Source organism: Bos grunniens, chromosome 8 (genome assembly GCF_055505025.1).
Source record: "Bos grunniens cultivar Pamir isolate PY7600 chromosome 8, Bosgru_T2T1.0, whole genome shotgun sequence".
In the NCBI taxonomy this organism is placed as follows: Eukaryota; Metazoa; Chordata; class Mammalia; order Artiodactyla; family Bovidae; genus Bos; species Bos grunniens.
This window is the reverse complement of record NC_141172.1, coordinates 68,355,123-68,372,291: the sequence shown is the minus strand read 5'-3', so window position 1 is coordinate 68,372,291 and position 17,169 is coordinate 68,355,123. Positions and strand designations below refer to the sequence as shown.

At 47.0% G+C, this 17,169-nt stretch overlaps 1 protein-coding gene across 5 annotated transcripts in view; it reads right to left on the bottom strand.

The window, feature by feature from the left end:
• Positions 1 to 17,169, bottom strand: part of SLC39A14 (solute carrier family 39 member 14) — a 51,456-nt gene that overhangs the window by 11,355 nt on the left and 22,932 nt on the right. For 2 of the 5 annotated variants that reach the window (XM_086416188.1, XM_086416190.1), the window contains exons 2-3: positions 4,751 to 5,028; positions 2,571 to 2,757 (exon numbers count right to left, since the gene is read on the bottom strand). In XM_086416188.1, the coding sequence (XP_086272314.1) occupies positions 2,571 to 2,757; positions 4,751 to 5,014 (451 nt within the window). In that variant the 5' untranslated portion in view covers positions 5,015 to 5,028. Of the gene's footprint in view, positions 1 to 1,617; positions 1,788 to 2,570; positions 2,758 to 4,750; positions 5,029 to 9,731; positions 9,909 to 17,169 lie in introns of those variants that run through there. The other 3 variants (XM_086416192.1, XM_086416191.1, XM_086416189.1) reach the window with 3 other exon arrangements.

Genomic DNA, 17,169 nt, shown 5'->3' with positions numbered 1-17,169 from the left:
ACTAGACAACCAGAGAACTCCCTCAGGTTTCGTTTGTTTCCATTTGCTTTGAGAGGGCTGCAGCATAGAGAACAGAGTTCCAAGATCGCCCTGCCAAAAATATTTCCTCTTCCATTTCTCAGAGTCACACACTCCGGGCAGGACAAAGCCTCCCCTGTGAGGCCAGAGGTAGAGTATGCATCATTATTGTATTTCTATTCAACAGGCAACACAGCATTTCATTTCCGATCTTGAAAAAAAAAAATTAATAAATTTAATTTCCAGAGCTGGAAAAAAAATAGCCCAAGATGAGGCCTGCCCTGAGAAGTGCTTGCTAGATTCATGTGCAATTCTGACATAGCATCGAGATGGTTCACCTTAAACCAAATTTCTTCTCTCATCATGAAGCAGGAACAGGTAAGGTAAGGCCGGCATCCCATAGAGTTTTTTTTTTGGTCGCTAGTACAGCATATGCGATCTAGTTCCATGACCAGGAACTGAACCCAGGGCCCCTGCATTGGGAGCTCGGAGTCTTAGCCACTGGACCACCAGGGAAATCCCCATGATGTCTTCTGATTGGGAAAGGTGGGCAGCTGCCTATGGAAGGCAAAGCCAACATTCTCAAAGTGGAGGGGGGCACGTCACCCACTGCCCCACTGCACGTCCCTGCCCGAGTTGACAGGTGGGCAGACTGTCACCTTGGGCCTTTTTTTTTTTAAGCTCCTCAGTGTTTACAATTAAAGAACAAAATTAACGAATATTTCAAAACAGTCAAGTCGGGGCGCCAGGAAGTCACTCCTATCAGGAAGAAGTCAAGATGCAAGGTGTGAAGGGCTGCAGGTCACTTCACTTGTTTTTGTTTCACAGTCTTGATTCTGTGTTTGGCTTTGTATCCTGCAGACTGTTTTTGTTTAGTCATAAGTAGTGTCTCTTTTGCAACCCCATGGACTGCAGCCTACCAGGTTCCTCTGTCTATGGGATTTCCCAGGCAAGAATATTGGAGTGGCTTGCCATCGCCTCCTCCAGAGGATCTTCCTGACCCAGCAATCGAACCCGTGTCTTCTGCACTGGCAGGTGGATTCTTTACCACTGAGCCAGCAAGGAAGCCCACACTGTGTGGATTAGGGCCTGCTTTAAAAAAAAGGATCTTTTTAAGCCAGTTCCACTTTTCAGTTGGTAACCTCTTTCCTTCCACCTCATTCCAGATGGATCATCTCTTGGTGGCCACATCTGAGTACTGCCAGGGCCTCTACTTAGATTGGCAGGGATCAGGAGGACCAAGGGTAGGGGCAGCCACCACTGACCACTTTCCTTTCAAGCCCTGCCAACTGGGCTTAGGAAAGGCACTGACTGGGGAAGGAGGCTGACAGATCCCCAGCATGGTGATGATGTGGTGGTGGTGATGGGGGTGAGTGCTAACAGCCTTGCATTTGACAACCCCTGAAGAGGCCAGAGGCCGACCTGGGTGCCCCAGGAGTGACAGGAGGCCCTGGAGATTCAGAGGCAGAAGTCATTCGGGTCCCTTGACTAGAAGAAGACGTCAGTGTTTCAGGTGGCGGCTGTCAGGGGCCTTGGAGCACAGGTTGGGGCAGGGACACCCCGGGGAGAGAGGACGCGCATGCTTCTGTTCTACTGCACCTCTGGGATGAGCTGGAAGAGCGCGTTAGAGAGCAGCGTTCCAATGGACAGGGCGATGAAGTAAGTGAGCACACGGCTGAAAAACGCTCTCTCCGTGCAGGGCAGGACGAGGACTCCCAGGAGAGAGGCCAGGTTAATCAGTGAGACACTGAGAAAACCAAAGCCCCACACTGTGGAGGAACAAGAACAGATGAGGGCCGCCATTACTGCGGGTGGGGGTGCTCTTGCTGCTGGGGGTGCGTGCAACTCCCCATTTTGAACCCAGCCGCAACCAGGGCAGACAGAGTTTTGCCAGCCCATCAATAAATGCTTGCCGAGTGTCTCTTGCTGGGTGCTGTGAAGAAGCCTGAAAACATACACCAAAGTTGCTATCCAAAGTAGCTTACCTTTCAGATGGAGGGGCAGGTGAACCCATGAAAAGCTAAAGACCACAAGAGTTAAATAATGACGTGGGGCAGGACACAGGTGGCATTTGTCAGGTACCAAATGCTGGCAGCTCACACTAGCAGGACAGGATTGCAGGAGCTCGATCCAGGCCCAAGGGAGCCACGTGTATACACGTGAACCACAGTGGCTGGAGCAGAGGTCCAGGCAGAGGAGGACGGTAGGTGGGTGAAGTGGGACGAGGGCAGACTGAGAAAGGCCTTAAATGCTAAACTCAAAAAATCAAGGCATTGGCCCCCTGGTAGTTTAATGAAAACCAAAAGGGAAAGTGGTCCAAAAGCCTCACACTGACCGCTCACCAGCCACACTGCCCAGCCTGGTGATGTGCTGGACTGGTCTCGTGAGCATGGGAGATATCAGTTTAGACATTACTTCTGTTCACCCCTCCTGACGATGCTAAGAGGAGGATAACCGGTTAATCATTCAGTGAGCTGCTCTATCTGATCACCCCGGCAGTCCCGGTGCTGACAAGCATGGACACCAGGCCCTGCCTCCCCATCCTGGCTCACCTTCCACCGAGCTGGGCCTCCCCTCTTCTGTCTGCTCGTTCTCCTCATTCTCCTGGTTCTCAGAGGAGCAGGCCCTGGAGTCCAGCTGCTGGAGGATGGTGGGGCAGAACTCCTGGAACTCACGCTCCCCGATCTGCGACTGGTGGCTGAGGTTGTGGGCAGCAAAGAGTTCTCCAGAACTGAAGCACTGAAACCAAGAGGGAGGGGCAGAAAGCCTCTTAGGACCCAAGGTCACACCTTGCCCCTGAGGAGCTCTCCAAGATGAAGAATAGAAGATGGAACTGGCTAACTTTCATGGAATCTGCAGGCTGATTTCCAAGGATGAGAGCAAAGTAGTCCTTAAACATAAAACACTGATAAGTAATCTTAAGAGATCAGCCACCCAGACATGCCTTCCACACGCCCATCTATGAATGGCTACCCAGAAGTTCTGGAAACAACTGGATTCCAATTATTATGACCAGGGTGCGGCTGCTGGAAAACATGCCTCTGTGCATACCTGAATATGCAGTTTCTCCCAGATACCCAATCTGGCTCCACATCACAACAACCCCGGGAGCTGTTATAGTAAAATGCAGATTTCAGATGCTTCTCCAGAGCCACTGAGCACAGGTGTCTATGCTGTCTCCTGGGTCTCCTGGGTCTCCTGGGCCATGTGCAGTAATGTCTGCAGCCTGAAGAATATGCTGGCAGAGACTGGGGAAGGGAGGAGGAGTACCTGAAGATTCAGGGTCTGCCAGGGAGAGGCGTGGGCTGCCCAGTGGGCTTGGGCTCTCAGTTCCCTGGGAGGCATCAGGTAAGTGGTTCTCACATACCATTCCCCTGAAACACTGCCATTTCACTTCTAATTAGACACTCACACGTCAGTCTTTCACTGGTTTTACGTGGGTCTGTGTCTAATGAACCAGCCCTCTGGGAGGGCTGATGAAGGAGGGTTTCCTGGGCCTACAAAGCTGGAGGCTAGACTTGGTGACCCCCAAAATCCTTGTGCTGCACCAGAAGGTCGCTGGGGTCAGGCTACATGAGCCCCCAATCCGGGGCAGGCTCCCCTCTGACTCAGAGGTGTGCCACGCCCCCATGGTTCCACATCTATGCCACATGGTTCCCCACTTCTGGCTACTTGACCTCTCTGAACTCTGCTCTCCTTCAGGGTGAAGCTCCAGAACACCCCACCCACAAAGCTTCCTTGACCAGTTAGCCCATACTCACCCGCTCCTGTCATTTCTGAATCAGAAAATGACTCTCCAACCCACAGCCTCTTAACACTTCATCTAAGTATCAGCTAACTCTGTGTTTGGTTGGTTGAGCTCCCCATCTGAACAGTAAACTCCCTGAAGATGACTCATTTTTTGTCTTTTTCACAACACTCAGCACAGGGAACAGAGAAGATGTATAAAGACATTGCGGGGTGACTTATATTTGGCTGCCACACACGGCCTCAGACTCTGATTAGCCAAGATGACATGGAAGACAGAAGAGAGAATCAGAAGCCAAAATACCCGAGTCTTAATCCTGGTCCCTGCAGAACACACGGTGCGTCCCTTAGTATCCCAGTATATTGTTGTTGCTTACTCAGTCGTGTTCCACTCTTTGCAATCCCATGGACTGTACCCTGCCAGGCTCCTCTGTCCATGGGATTTCCCAGGCAAGAATACTGGAGTGGGTTGCCATTTCCTTCTCCAGGGGATTGTCCCAACCCAGGGATTGAACCTGCATCTCCTGCAATGGCAGGTGGATTCTTTACTGTCTAAGTCACCACAGAAGCCCATCTCACTGTATACAGGATATAATGAAGATCTGCCACCTGCACCTGGAGGTACTTTGAGGCTCACCCAGGATGATGGGCAAAGTTTTGCAAAAAGAGTTTTTTGCAAAAACTCTATTAGAAGCACAAGCTGACCCAGGAACCCCAGCCTAGCATCAGTTCCAGGAGTTCCCAGTACAGCTCTGTGGCAGGGTCTGGACAGCGGGCAGCCCCTACTGCATGGCTGTCCTGGGCTAAGGGCTTCAGTGCACCCATGGAGAAGGTTGTGAGGTGCAGCTGGAGTCTCAGACCAGCTGACCCAGACTGCAGGGCAAGAAGTGGCCCCTCTGCTCTGTCATCAAGGCTCACCTGGCCCCACCTAGACTGTGAACCTTGAAAGGGTAGAATCGGTGCTGGGCGGAGCTGAAGGCCTTACCGTCGAGAGGTTCCTCGGGCCCTGCACGGGCTGGGAGATATTGCCCCGGCCTACTCCCACGTCCAGGTGGTTGAGCAGGGCCTTCAGCTGCTGAAGGGTAAGGCTGTCACCCTCCCCGTAGCGATGCATGAGGTTTTGCAGAAAAGAGGCTGCACTGATGGTGGGCATCCCTGTGGACACAGCACGAGCCTCAGAAGCAGCCGTCCATATGCTGAGCAGGGTCAGCAGGAAGTAGCTGGGGAGGGCTGGGCGCAGCAGCTCCATGGTGACGGATGAGCCTGCAAGAGCGAAGAGCCAGGTGAGAGACCCACCCTTTCCTTCCATTGCAGACCCACAGGGCTCGCTCCAGACAGGAGGGTCTCTCCTCAGACTCTGGATCCAGTCAGTCCCAAAGCTGATCCTTCATCCCTTCTCTAAGTCTCTGCCTAACTTTTGAGAACGATCCTTCTTTGTGACAGAAAATAAAAACAAATTCAACAGGTCTGACTAAATTCTTAAAAAGTAGGGACTTCCCCTGTGGTCCATGTGGCTAAGACTCCGGGCTTCCAGTCCAGGGGGCCCAGGTTCGATCCCTGGTCAGGAAACTAGGTTCCACACGTTACAACTTAAGAGTTCACATGCCGCAACTAAGAGTTTGCATGCTGCAACAAAGACTCTCCGGTGCTATAACTAGGACACAGCACAGTCAAATCATTATATGTAGTTTTTTTAAAAAAGGGAAAGAAAAACTATGTGTGTGTTTTTTTTTAATTAACTTTTTTTTGGCTGTGCTGGGTCTTCCTTGCTACACATGGACTTTCTCTAGTTGCGGCAAGCAGAGGGCTACCCTCTAGCTGCAGTGCGTGGGCTCCTCATGAAGGTGGCTTCTCTTTGCAGAGCCCAGGCTCGGGGGCGCAGGCTCAGTACTTGTGGTGCACAGGCTTAGTTTACCCACTGCATGTGGGATCCTCCCAGACCAGGGATGGAACCCAGGTCCCCTGCACTGGCAGGTGACCTCTGCTAGTGGACCACCAGGGAAGTCATGTGGTTACGGTTTTCTTTTAAAGTCTGTATCTTTTTAGAGATACGGAGATCGTCGTGGATTAAGTATCTTACTTGGGATTTGCTTCAAAATAACAAAGGAGGGAATATTTGCATTAGAGTACAGATGAGACAAGATTAGGCATGAGTTGACAACTAGGCATGAGTTGGAACTAAGTGATGGGAATTCATTATACTACTCTCTCTACTTTTGTATATGCTTGAAATTCTTCAAAGGAAAAATCTGAAAAATGAAAAGTACAACTAAAAGGTGGGGGGCAGTAGACTGGGGAAAATATACACCATCAAACACGCCAAAGAGTTATTTCTACACTACCTAAATTAGGGAACCAATATGAACTACTAGTCTTAGAGTTCCCTGGTGGTCCAGTGGTTAAGAATCCTCCTGCCAAGGCAGGGGACATGGGTTTTTGATCCCTGGTCGGGGAAGATTCCACATGCCTCAAGGCAACTAAGCTGGTGATTCACAACTACTGAAGCCCGCGTGCCCTAGAGCCCACGCTCCGCAACAAGAGACGCCACCGCACTGCAACTAGAGAGTAATCTCCACTCGATCCCAACTACAGAAAGCCCGCAAGAAGACCAGTATAGCCAATTAAAAACAAAAACCAAAAAACCCCCAAAACTTGGTCTCCCTGGTTTAAGAATATAAATTTAAAAGATGGAGGGTGCTACTTTGCTACTTATTAAGATAGCAAAACACTTTAAATCAAATGTTAGTGAGGTTAAACAACAAATTCCAGTGGCTATCTAAATGACTCTGGAAAAGTTATGATACTAAATGTATCTCAATCCTTTAATAATTCTACTTCTTCTAGAATTTACACTAATAGAAGCAATCCCAAAATAAAAAAGCCATTGGCAGAAAGATGTGTTGTGGTCAAGTGAATTATATTGATTTCATGCAACAGTATGCAGTGATAAAAAGCAGAATCAGGAGTTTAACATTAAATAAAGAAGTGGAACAATTACGTAAACAGTTAAGAACTGAGAAAGAACAGAGAAAAATGAAACCTTCTGGTAGCACAACTGACAACTTTTCTTTAGTTAATCATTTCCCTTAGGAGAGTTATAATTTAATTTGTGAAATAAATACCAGGAGGGGGAAGTGAGCCTCCTATTTAATCTGGGGCCCAGGAACCCGGGTGCTTCAGTCACTTCCACATCTCCCTGGGCACCCAGGGCTCTGGCACAGTGCCTGGTGTGGACAGAGGCACCAGAGCAGAGTGGGTAACGGCAGGGCAACTCTGCCATTTACCAGCTGTGTGATCTTGGGCAAGCTATTTAACTAGAGTCAACATTCTAGAATCACTGTGAGCAGTGATGTAGTGTACTATGGCCCTCAGGGTCAAAAGACTTGGCTTGAATTTTCATGCCGCTGATTCCCAGAAGTGACCTTGGCCAAGTTACGTAGTCTCTCTCCACACCTCAGTTTTCTCATCTGTAAAATTGGTACCCACATCATTGGACTATTGTGAAAACCTAATGACATGAGCTTTGGCAAGCGACTAGACGCAAGAGAGCACTTGATAAAACAGGGCTCTGATGATTATATGACTAATCATTAGCAGGGTTCCCCTACTTTGATTCCCTCTCAGTCAGATACTAAGCTGCCAAAGGAAGCACTGTGGCTGGCTTTGCACCAGGCCTGCCACGCACACAGGACACAGGTTCCAAGTGCAAGCGCAGCTGGCACATTATAGGCTCTAGGTCCCACACACAAGGCACACAACCCAATCCGGGATGTAAACCGTCACTCCAGTGAATATATACCAGTGAATGGGCTAGGCACCAGCCAAGAGGGTAGTTTATACAAGTGCTATTTTGGGACTAAAAGCTCTCAAGTCTCTACCAAGCACCAAAGTTAAATCATGGTTAGTTAGCAGAGTGGATCTTAAGTCTAAAACAGCTAAACCCCACTGTACAAAGAAGTCTGTTCTCTGCCAGACCATAGTGGAATTTGTCTAAGCATGTGCTGTGCAGTTAAAACGAAGTAGGGGAGGGCTTGCATGGGTTTAGGAAAGGGGAGGCAAATAGCTGATGAGATAAGCTGCTAGAGGTCCCAGTACTTTACTGAAGCATCTGACATTCATCAATGTCTTTAAGAGAAGGTAGAACAATTATCTCTGCCTAACAAACGAGGGCTTCCCTGGTGGCTCAGTAGTAAAGAGTTTGCCTGCTAATATAGGAGACATGAGTTTGATCCCTGGGTTGGGAAGATTCCCTGGAGAAGGAAATGGCAACCCACTCCAGTACTCTTGCCTAAAGAATACCATGGACAGAGGAGCCTGGCAGGCTACAGTCCGTGGGGCTGCAAAGAGTTGGACTGACTCAGCGACTCAGCAACAACAGATGAAGTTTAGGGATTAGGGAGCATGACCCATGGCCAGTAAGTAGACCAGTGAAGCCAGAAACCAAATTTTCATGATCTGAAGTTGGGTCTAAGTGACACTAAAGTCAGGGTGCACTTAACCACTGTCCCTGCTGTGTGAAGATACACACATACACGCCCCAGGTCTCGTGGAGAAGCCACCAAAGCCTGTGTGTCCCTGAGCAGATCTACCCCAGTTTCTATCAGTCCCAGTAAGTACCCCAAACCCAGGCATAAGATGCCCTAAAGACTCGTGGAGGGAAACTGCCCAAGTGTGTCTCAGGGGACAGGCCATGTTACAAGTTTCAAAACAAGCAATGTACCACAGAGGAGGACAGGGCAACCTACTCCAGGATCCTCGCCGGGAGAATCCCTTGGACAGAGGTGCCTGGTGGGCTACGCTCCATAGGGCTGCAAAGAGTTGGACACGACTGAAGTGACTTAGCATGCACGCACACAAGGGCTACAGATCATAATCTGAGCCATATCCTTTAGTACTGAAGCCCCCAGCAGATGGAAGAAGTTGACTAAATCATGACCAGACTTTAGCCACGCCATAAGTTGCTCCATCTTACACAATCTTGAGAGTTTACCTCAAGGAAATGGGAACAAACTGACCCTGGAATTGAAAATTAACTGCACTTAAAACAGTCAAGATGACACTGATCAGACCACCACATGAACAGTTCAAGGTGACTGTGCCCCTCTGTATGTAGCCACCCCTCCGTACCAGTGCATTCCTGAAATTTCCCCTTTAAAATCTCTTGCTCCCTGATCAGCAAACGGGGATTTGGTTCTTTGGAACAGGAGTCCAGCTTCTCCCCAAGACTGTTGGCTTCCCCAATAAAGTTATCTTTGCTTTTGGCTCCCCCACCCCCCAAAAAAACCAAGCAATCCAATTTATCTGCAGCAACTTCAGAATACTTAGAAATGACAGAGACACAGGACCTCCCTGGTGGTCCAGGGGCTAAGACTCCATGCTCCCAATATAGGGGTCTGGGGTTCAATCCCTGGTCAGGGAACTAGATCCCACATGCCTCAACAAAGATCGAAGACCCCATGTGCCACAACTAAGACCCAGCACAGCCAAATAAATAATTTTTTTTTTTTTTTTAAAGAAAGAAATAAGAGACATGCAAAAACACTTCAAGGGTGAGAGGCTCAAGATACTGTAATTGTACCTGGATGGGCATTCATGTCAAGGTAAGCATCTACTCAGCATCTGCTCTTTAAGGAACCCAGTAGACCCCCAACCACGGCAGCCAAGAGTGGGTGATGGCAGAGCCCTCCTGCCTGGCCCTCACACCAGACATACCCTGCACCCCGCCCCAATCCACCTAAGAGTCAGAGGAGAATCTATAAACAACTGGAGGGTAGTAAGAAGTCTTGGTCCAGGGATCCTGGAGTCACTAAAGACACTTCAAACCTAAGTGACCCTGGCCCTTTGGCAGACATATGAGGGGAGCTTTCTGCTCCAATGGACACTGAAGTTATTCTAAGGGGAGGAGGGGGGAAACTTTATAAGTGATTCTTAGGAGGAAACAAAGAAGAGAGGAAGAAAATACATACACTCTAGGAGTGGCTGGATGGTGAGGCTGGGCAGGGGTCCTTGATGTGTGGCCTCAGCTGCAGGAGGAAGCTCAAGCCCGTTCTATTAAGGGCATGGAAATGGGCGGTCCCAGGTGGGCTGCTCCCCCAGGGAGCTGAGCCAGCTGCCCCAGGGCCACCTTCCTTCCAGGAGGAGCAAGAAGAGCAAGTGGAGCCAGGCATTAAAAACAAGCTACACAGACAAAGGCTCGAGTATGCTGTTGGCTCAGAGGACCAGACTCCCCCACTGAACAGAAGCTGGAGTCGCTCCACCCCTTTGTTCACTTGGCTCAGGTTCAAAGAAGTAAATTACTTTAGTGCTTTAGGTCTGTCTTCAAGGCGCCAGACCTAACCCTCCCCCGAGGGGCAGGGGCGGGGGGGAATGAGAGTCAACAGGACACACTTGCTCTCGACCCTCCGTGGGAGCTCAGAAGTGCCTTCCCTCCTTGGAGGAGGCTCAGTCAGGATTTTACCTGCCCACGTCGTCCCTTCACGTGGCCCAGAAGCACCTCCTCCTGGATGTGGCACTCTGTCCTGCAGCATACGTCGCTGTTACATTTACCACGCCACACTTCCCCCATGTCCACTCCATCCCAGAGATGAGCAAACATTTACTTCTCCTTGTGTGGACAGAGTAGTGCCTTGCTGTGTTGCTTGGTCCAGAGGCTGGACATTGATGTGAGCAGAATGGGCAACAGAGACTGTTCTTCTTCCAATCCCACTCCTCACCCCATTCTAGGACTGTGACCCGTCAGCCTAATAGGAATGTCTCCCCAGTGGACACTCCTCATAAAAGGCTAACTATTGAGGAGTGAACAGATGCAGGTGGTCCGGGTGAGCCAAAAGGACATATCAGTTCAGTTCGGTCGCTCAGTCGTGTCCGACTCTTTGCCACCGCAGGCCTCCCTGTCCATCACCAACTCCCAGAGTTCACTCAGACTCACGTCCATTGAGTCAGCAATGCCATCCAGCCAGCTCATCCTCTGTCGTCCCCTTCTCTTCCTGCCCCCAATCCCTCCCAGCATCAGAGGCTTTCCCAATGAGTCAACTCTTCGCATGAGGTGGCCAAAGTACTGGAGTTTCAGCTTTAGCATCATTCCTTCCAAAGAAATCCCAGGGCTGATCTCCTTCAGAATGGACTGGTTGGATCTCCTTGCAGTCCAAGGGACTCTCAAGAGTCTTCTCCAACACCACCATTCAAAAGCATCAATTCTTCGGCACTCAGCCTTCTTCACAGTCCAACTCTCACATCCATACATGACCACTGGAAAAACCATAGCCTTGACTAGATGGACCTTTGTTGGCAAAGTAATGTCTCTGCTTTTGAATATGCTATTTAGGTTGGTCATAACTTTCCTTCCAAGGAGTTAGCGACTTTTAATTTCATGGCTGCAGTCACCATCTGCAGTGATTTTGGAGCCCAAAAAAATAAAGTCTGACACTGTTTCCACTGTTTCCCCATCTATTTCCCATGAAGTGATGGGACCGGATGCCATGATCTTTGTTTTCTGAATGTTGAGTTTTAAGCCAACTTTTTCACTCTCCTCTTTCACCTTCATCAAGAGGCTTTTTAGTTCCTCTTCACTTTCTGCCATAAGGGTAGTGTCATCTGCATATCTGAGGTTACTGATATTTCTCCCAGCAATCTTGATTCCAGCTTGTGCTTCTTCCAGCCCAGCATTTCTCATGACGTACTCTGCATATAAGTTAAATAAGCAGGGTGACAATATACAGCCTTGACGTACTCCTTTACAACTGTATGTTTTATACACCTATACCTCAGGACAGGTGTATAAAAACCCCTGAAACCTGCAGACCAAAGACAAAGCTAGGCTTCAGGGTGGAGGTGGAGGTTCTGAGGACTCAGAAACCCTGGCGTTTGTCTTCTGAGTCACGGGTGCTAGTAACCAGGAGAATGCCAGCTTCAGCAACAGAAGGACCGCTGGGCTTAGCGGAAGGGGTCCAATATGCAGTGACCCCAAGTACCTCAAGTAACAGGCAGAGACATCACTTTGCCAACAAAGGTCTGCCTAGTCAAAGCTATGGTTTTTCCAGTAGTCATGTCCTGATGTGAAAGTTGGACCATAAAGAAGGCTGAGTGCTGAAGAACTGACACTTTTGAACTGTGGTGCTGGAGAAGATTCTTGATCTCGTTGGACAGAAAGGAGATCAAACCAGTCAATCCTAAAGAAATCAACCTTGAAAATTCACTATAAGGACTGATGCTGAAGCTGTAATACTTTGGCCACCTGATAGGAAGTGCTAACTCATTTCCTGATGCTGGGAAAGACTGAGGGCAAGAGGAGAAGGGGGCGACAGAGGATGAGGTGGTTGGATGGCATCACTGACTCAATGGACATGAGTTTGAGCAAACTCCAGAAAATAATGAAGGACAGGGAAGCCTGGCATCCTGCAGTCCATGGGGTTGCAAAGAGTTGGACACGACTGAGCAGCTGAACAAGTATCTCACTGATCTCACTAGGTCAGTTTCCTTATTCTGGACAGAGGAAAGCAAATCCAGAGCTTTGTGTATTAGGAAAGCTAATGCATGTTGAAACACTATATAAAAATAAAGATTTCTGAATTAAGATGGGGAATTGAAATGGAGTCTTGATTTTTCCTTCCCCTGATTATTGAGTTAAAAAATAATAATAAAAAGCAAGCCTCCTTCCCTACCCCCCACCAAAGTTACCAAAAACAAGCAAACAAGGCAAGAAGCATAATCTGATATAATAACTTCCAAAGCAGAGGCAAGGAAAGGAATGCAGGAAGCACCACTTGTGGCTCGTCTCCCGGCCCTGGCTGGGCCCGGAGGAAGCAGGAGGATTCTGACTAACCCTCCCCAGATGCAGAGACAGGCAACCTGCCGCCAAGTCTTCTTCCCCTTCCAGTGGGGAGTAGTGGGAAAAGGTGCTGGAAAACAAAGAAGCGGGTGACAGGGGAACAAGAACAATGGGCTGACTCCCCCTAAGGGAAGTAAGGGCTGCAAGGCCACAGGCTGAATTGGGGAAACTGTCCACCTGCAATGGGCCCTCTTCCTCCTTCAGCACGACGGAGCGCTTCCCCAGTAACCCAGGGTTGAACCCTGCCACTGGGCGCCACCAAAGTCCCAGAACAGAGGCCCAATCTGGCCACCTGTCTAACTCAGGCTCCACAGAGAACACCGCACAAATACTTGGCCCCTGGTACTGCTGTCATTGAGGAGGGGGACAAACTCGCTTCATTGTGGTGGGAAGAAAGTCACTACCTTATTTTAGAGCCAACAGAGCTGAAAAGCACTGGCATGAACACAATGAGAAGAGACAGCAGGCCAGAGATGTCAACAGAAAGGAGACTACCACTCCAGAGACAGCAATCCCTCACTATAGCCTCACTCTGAAATTACTCAACTAGAACACTCACACAATAAAACCAGGGCTCAAAGGTGGGAAGAAACAAAAGGAGATGCAGGCTTAGCAAAAAAAGACCAAGAAAACATCACTGATGAACTAATACACAGACGATAATGAACAGAGAACTAAATTCTGCCAGGAATTTCAAATGGAAATACTGACAAAAGGTTTGAGGTAAGCAAAGTGAATGTGGATGGAAAAGACAAATGAAAGCACGTAGTGATGACAGAACACCAGTGTTGGGATAACTGTTATTTCTGATGTGCCTGAAATAAAGAACCCAAGACTACAACTGAAGATAGGTTCAAAGATAAAAAGCCACAGGATTTCCCTGAAATGAGAGGAAAAACAGAATCTGATGATTGAAATAACACACAGTTCAGTTCAGTTCAGTCGCTCAGTCGTGTCCGACTCTTTGCCACCCCATGAATTGCAGCACACCAGGCTTCCCTGTCCATCACCAACTCCCGGAGTTCACTCAGACTCACGTCCATCGAGTCAGTGATGCCATCCAGCCAGCTCATCCTCTGTCGTCCCCTTCTCCTCCTGCCCCCAATCCCTCCCAGCATCAGAGTCTTTTCCAATGAGTCAACTCTTCTCATGAGGTGGCCAAAGTCCTGGAGTTTCAGCTTTAGCATCATTCCCTCCAAAGAAATCCCAGGGCTGATCTCCTTCAGAATGGACTGGTTGGATCTCCTTGCAGTCCAAGGGACTCTCAAGAGTCTTCTCCAACACCACAGTTCAAAAGCATCAATTCTTCGGCACTCAGCCTTCTTCACAGTCCAACTCTCACATCCATACATGACCACAGGAAAAATCATAGCCTTGACTAGACGGAACCTTTGTTGGCAAAGTAATGTCTCTGCTTTTGAATATGCTATCTAGGTTGGTCATAAGTGTTCTTCCAAGGAGTAAGCGTCTTTTAATTTCATGGCTGCAGTCATCATCTGCAGTGATTTTGGAGCCCCAAAAAATAAAGTCTGACACTGTTTCCCCATCTATTTCCCATGAAGTGATGGGACCGGATGCCATGATCTTTGTTTTCTGAATGTTGAGCTTTAGCCAACTTTTTCACTCTCCTCTTTCACTTTCATCAAGAGGCTTTTTAGTTCGTCTTCACTTTCTGCCATAAGGGTGGTGTCATCTGCATATCTGAGGTTACTGATATTTCTCCCAGCAATCTTGATTCCAGCTTGTGCTTCTTCCAGCCCAGGGTTTCTCATGATGTACTCTGCATATAAGTTAAATAAGCAGGGTGACAATATACAGCCTTGATGTACTCCTTTTCCTATTTGGAACCAGTCTGTTGTTCCATGTCCAGTTCTAACTGTTGCTTCCTGACCTGCATACAGATTTCTCAAGAGGCAGGTCAGGTGGTCTGGTATTCCCATCTCTTTCAGAATTTTCCACAGTTTATTGTGATCCACACAGTCAAAGGCTTTGGCATAGTCAATGAAGCAGAAATAGATGTTTTTCTGGAACTCTCTTGCTTTTTCCATGATCCAGCGGATGTTGGCAATTTGATCTCTGGTTCCTCTGCCTTTTCTAAAACCAGCTAACACACAGTACTTCACAAAAATTTTACACAGAAGGTTCAACACTGGGACTTTGCCCAGCTAAGTTACTGAACTTAAAGAAGCTTTTTTACCAGGCCACCAGAAGAAACTTCCTCCTACCCCAAGTATTTTCTTCCAAAAATTATGAGATATACTAAAACTTAAGGGGCAGAAAATTCAGACTGCTCTCATCTTCCCCGTAGTGACATTTAGTATCAGAAGTATAACAAAGTTTATATAATTCTTAGAGAAAGAAAATACAAACCAATGAATATTATTCCCAGCTGTGACGTCCAGCATCTTACAAATTTGGTAAAAACAACAAACAGAAATTGTCAAGTATGAAATAAGTCAGAGATTCCAGTCCCCTTTCTGGGGTGGGGAGTGGGGGAATGACATGATAATGAAATGCTGCTAAATGTTGCTGCTAAACAATGACAAAAAGAAAAATTTTATTGGAGAAGCAAAAATGAAGGGCTCCAGGAATACAAAATAATAATAGGTAAGCTTTAAAATCCTTCAAATGAGAATTAAGAACTATGGGGATTACAGTTACAGGACAGAATCTAAATGTTATAATCATGGACAATTTAATAATAGAATTAACACAATTAAAAGATGGAAAGGAGATGGGAAAAAATGTGAAAATGCTGATGCCCTCATTTTTCATAGCAGAGTCAATAAATACTGTCTAAAATGGAAATAAGTAACTATAGATATGACTCACTTTTTTTTTTTTTAAGCCTTTTTTGGGGTCTTTTAGCAAGTCATCTCTTTTGTGAAAGACACATTTCTTCACAGCTTAAACTAGTACAGCCACTATGGAGAACAATGTGGAGATTCCTTAAAAAACTGGAAATAGAACTTCCTTATGACCCAGCAATCCCACTGCTGGGCATACACACCGAGGAAACCAGAATTGAAAGAGACACATGTACCTCAATGTTCATCGCAGCACTGTTTATAACAGCCAGGACATGGAAGCAACCTAGATGTCCATCAGCAAATGAATGGATAAGAAAGCTGTGGTACATATACACAATGGAGTATTACTCAGCCATTAAAAAGAATACATTTGAATCAGTTCTAATGAGGTGGGTGAAACTGGAGCCTATTATACAGAGTGAAGTAAGCCAGAAAGAAAAACACCAATACAGTATACTAACGCATATATATGGAATTTATAAAGATGGTAACGATAACCCTGTATGCGAGACAGCAAAAGAGACACTGACATATAGAACAGTCTTTTGGACTCTGTGGGAGAGGGAGAGGGTGGGATGATTTGGGAGAATGGCACTGAAACATGTATAATATCATGTAAGAAACGAATCGCCAGTCCACGTTCGATGCCGGATACAGGATGCTTGGGGCTGGTGGACTGGGATGACCCAGAGGGATGGTACGGGGAGGGAGGTGGGAGGAGGGTTCAGGATAGGGAAAACGTGTACACCTATGGTGGATTCATGTTGATGTATGGCAAAACCAATATTGTAAAATAAATAAATAAACATTCACAATAAAAAAAGAACACCCTGGGTAATTCGGATGCATGTGGTCAGTAACCCACTCTTTGAGAAGCATTAAGATGGTTGGATATTCCTCTTACATGATAAACAGCTGTAAAATAATAATAATAATTCCTTTAAATTTACTACAGTTTCTTTTTCTTCAGTTACATTCAAGAAAGTTTTAATACTCTTTTTATAGGAGTATTTAAAAAAATTTATTGGAGTATCGTTGACTTATAATGTGTTGGTTTCAGGTGTACAGCAAAGTGAATCAGTTGTATCAGTTACACATTATATATAAAGAATGGATATTCTTTTTCAGATCCTTTTCCCATACAGCTTATTACAAAATACTGAGTAGAGCTCCCTGTGCTATACAGTAGGTACTTATTAGTTATGTTTTATATATAGCAGTGCATATATGTTTACCCCAGTCTCCTAACTTGTCAGTCCCCCTGTGTCACAGGAGCATTTATGTCTATTTCTCTATATCCATTTATCTGTAAGCATGCCTGGAAGACTGTCTGGAATAATGTTCACCTAATATTAGTGATGACTATTTCTGAGTGGTGGGATTTGGAGTATTTGGGTTTTTCCCCTCACTTTTTAAAATGCATCACTGATGTGTCCCAGTGTGTTGTGTAGGTACAACAATACAAGAAAACATGCGTAATTATTTTTATAATCAAGGAGTTGGATCAAATTTTCTAAGTATGGCACAAAACCTAGAACCTGTAAAATTAATAATTTGACTACAAAAACTGCTCAGTGTTCTATAAATAATGAGTGTTCTCCCAGTACTCATGGTCAGGCTAATAATGATACAGTCCTCTGTGTCTGTCTCAACAGACTTCATGAGAAAACCAACAGTCTCACAGCATGGTGCTCAAGACCCCCTACAGGGTCTCTGGAGTTCTGAGAAAAACTACCCAGACTGTGGTCCTTCCCACCCACCAAAAGA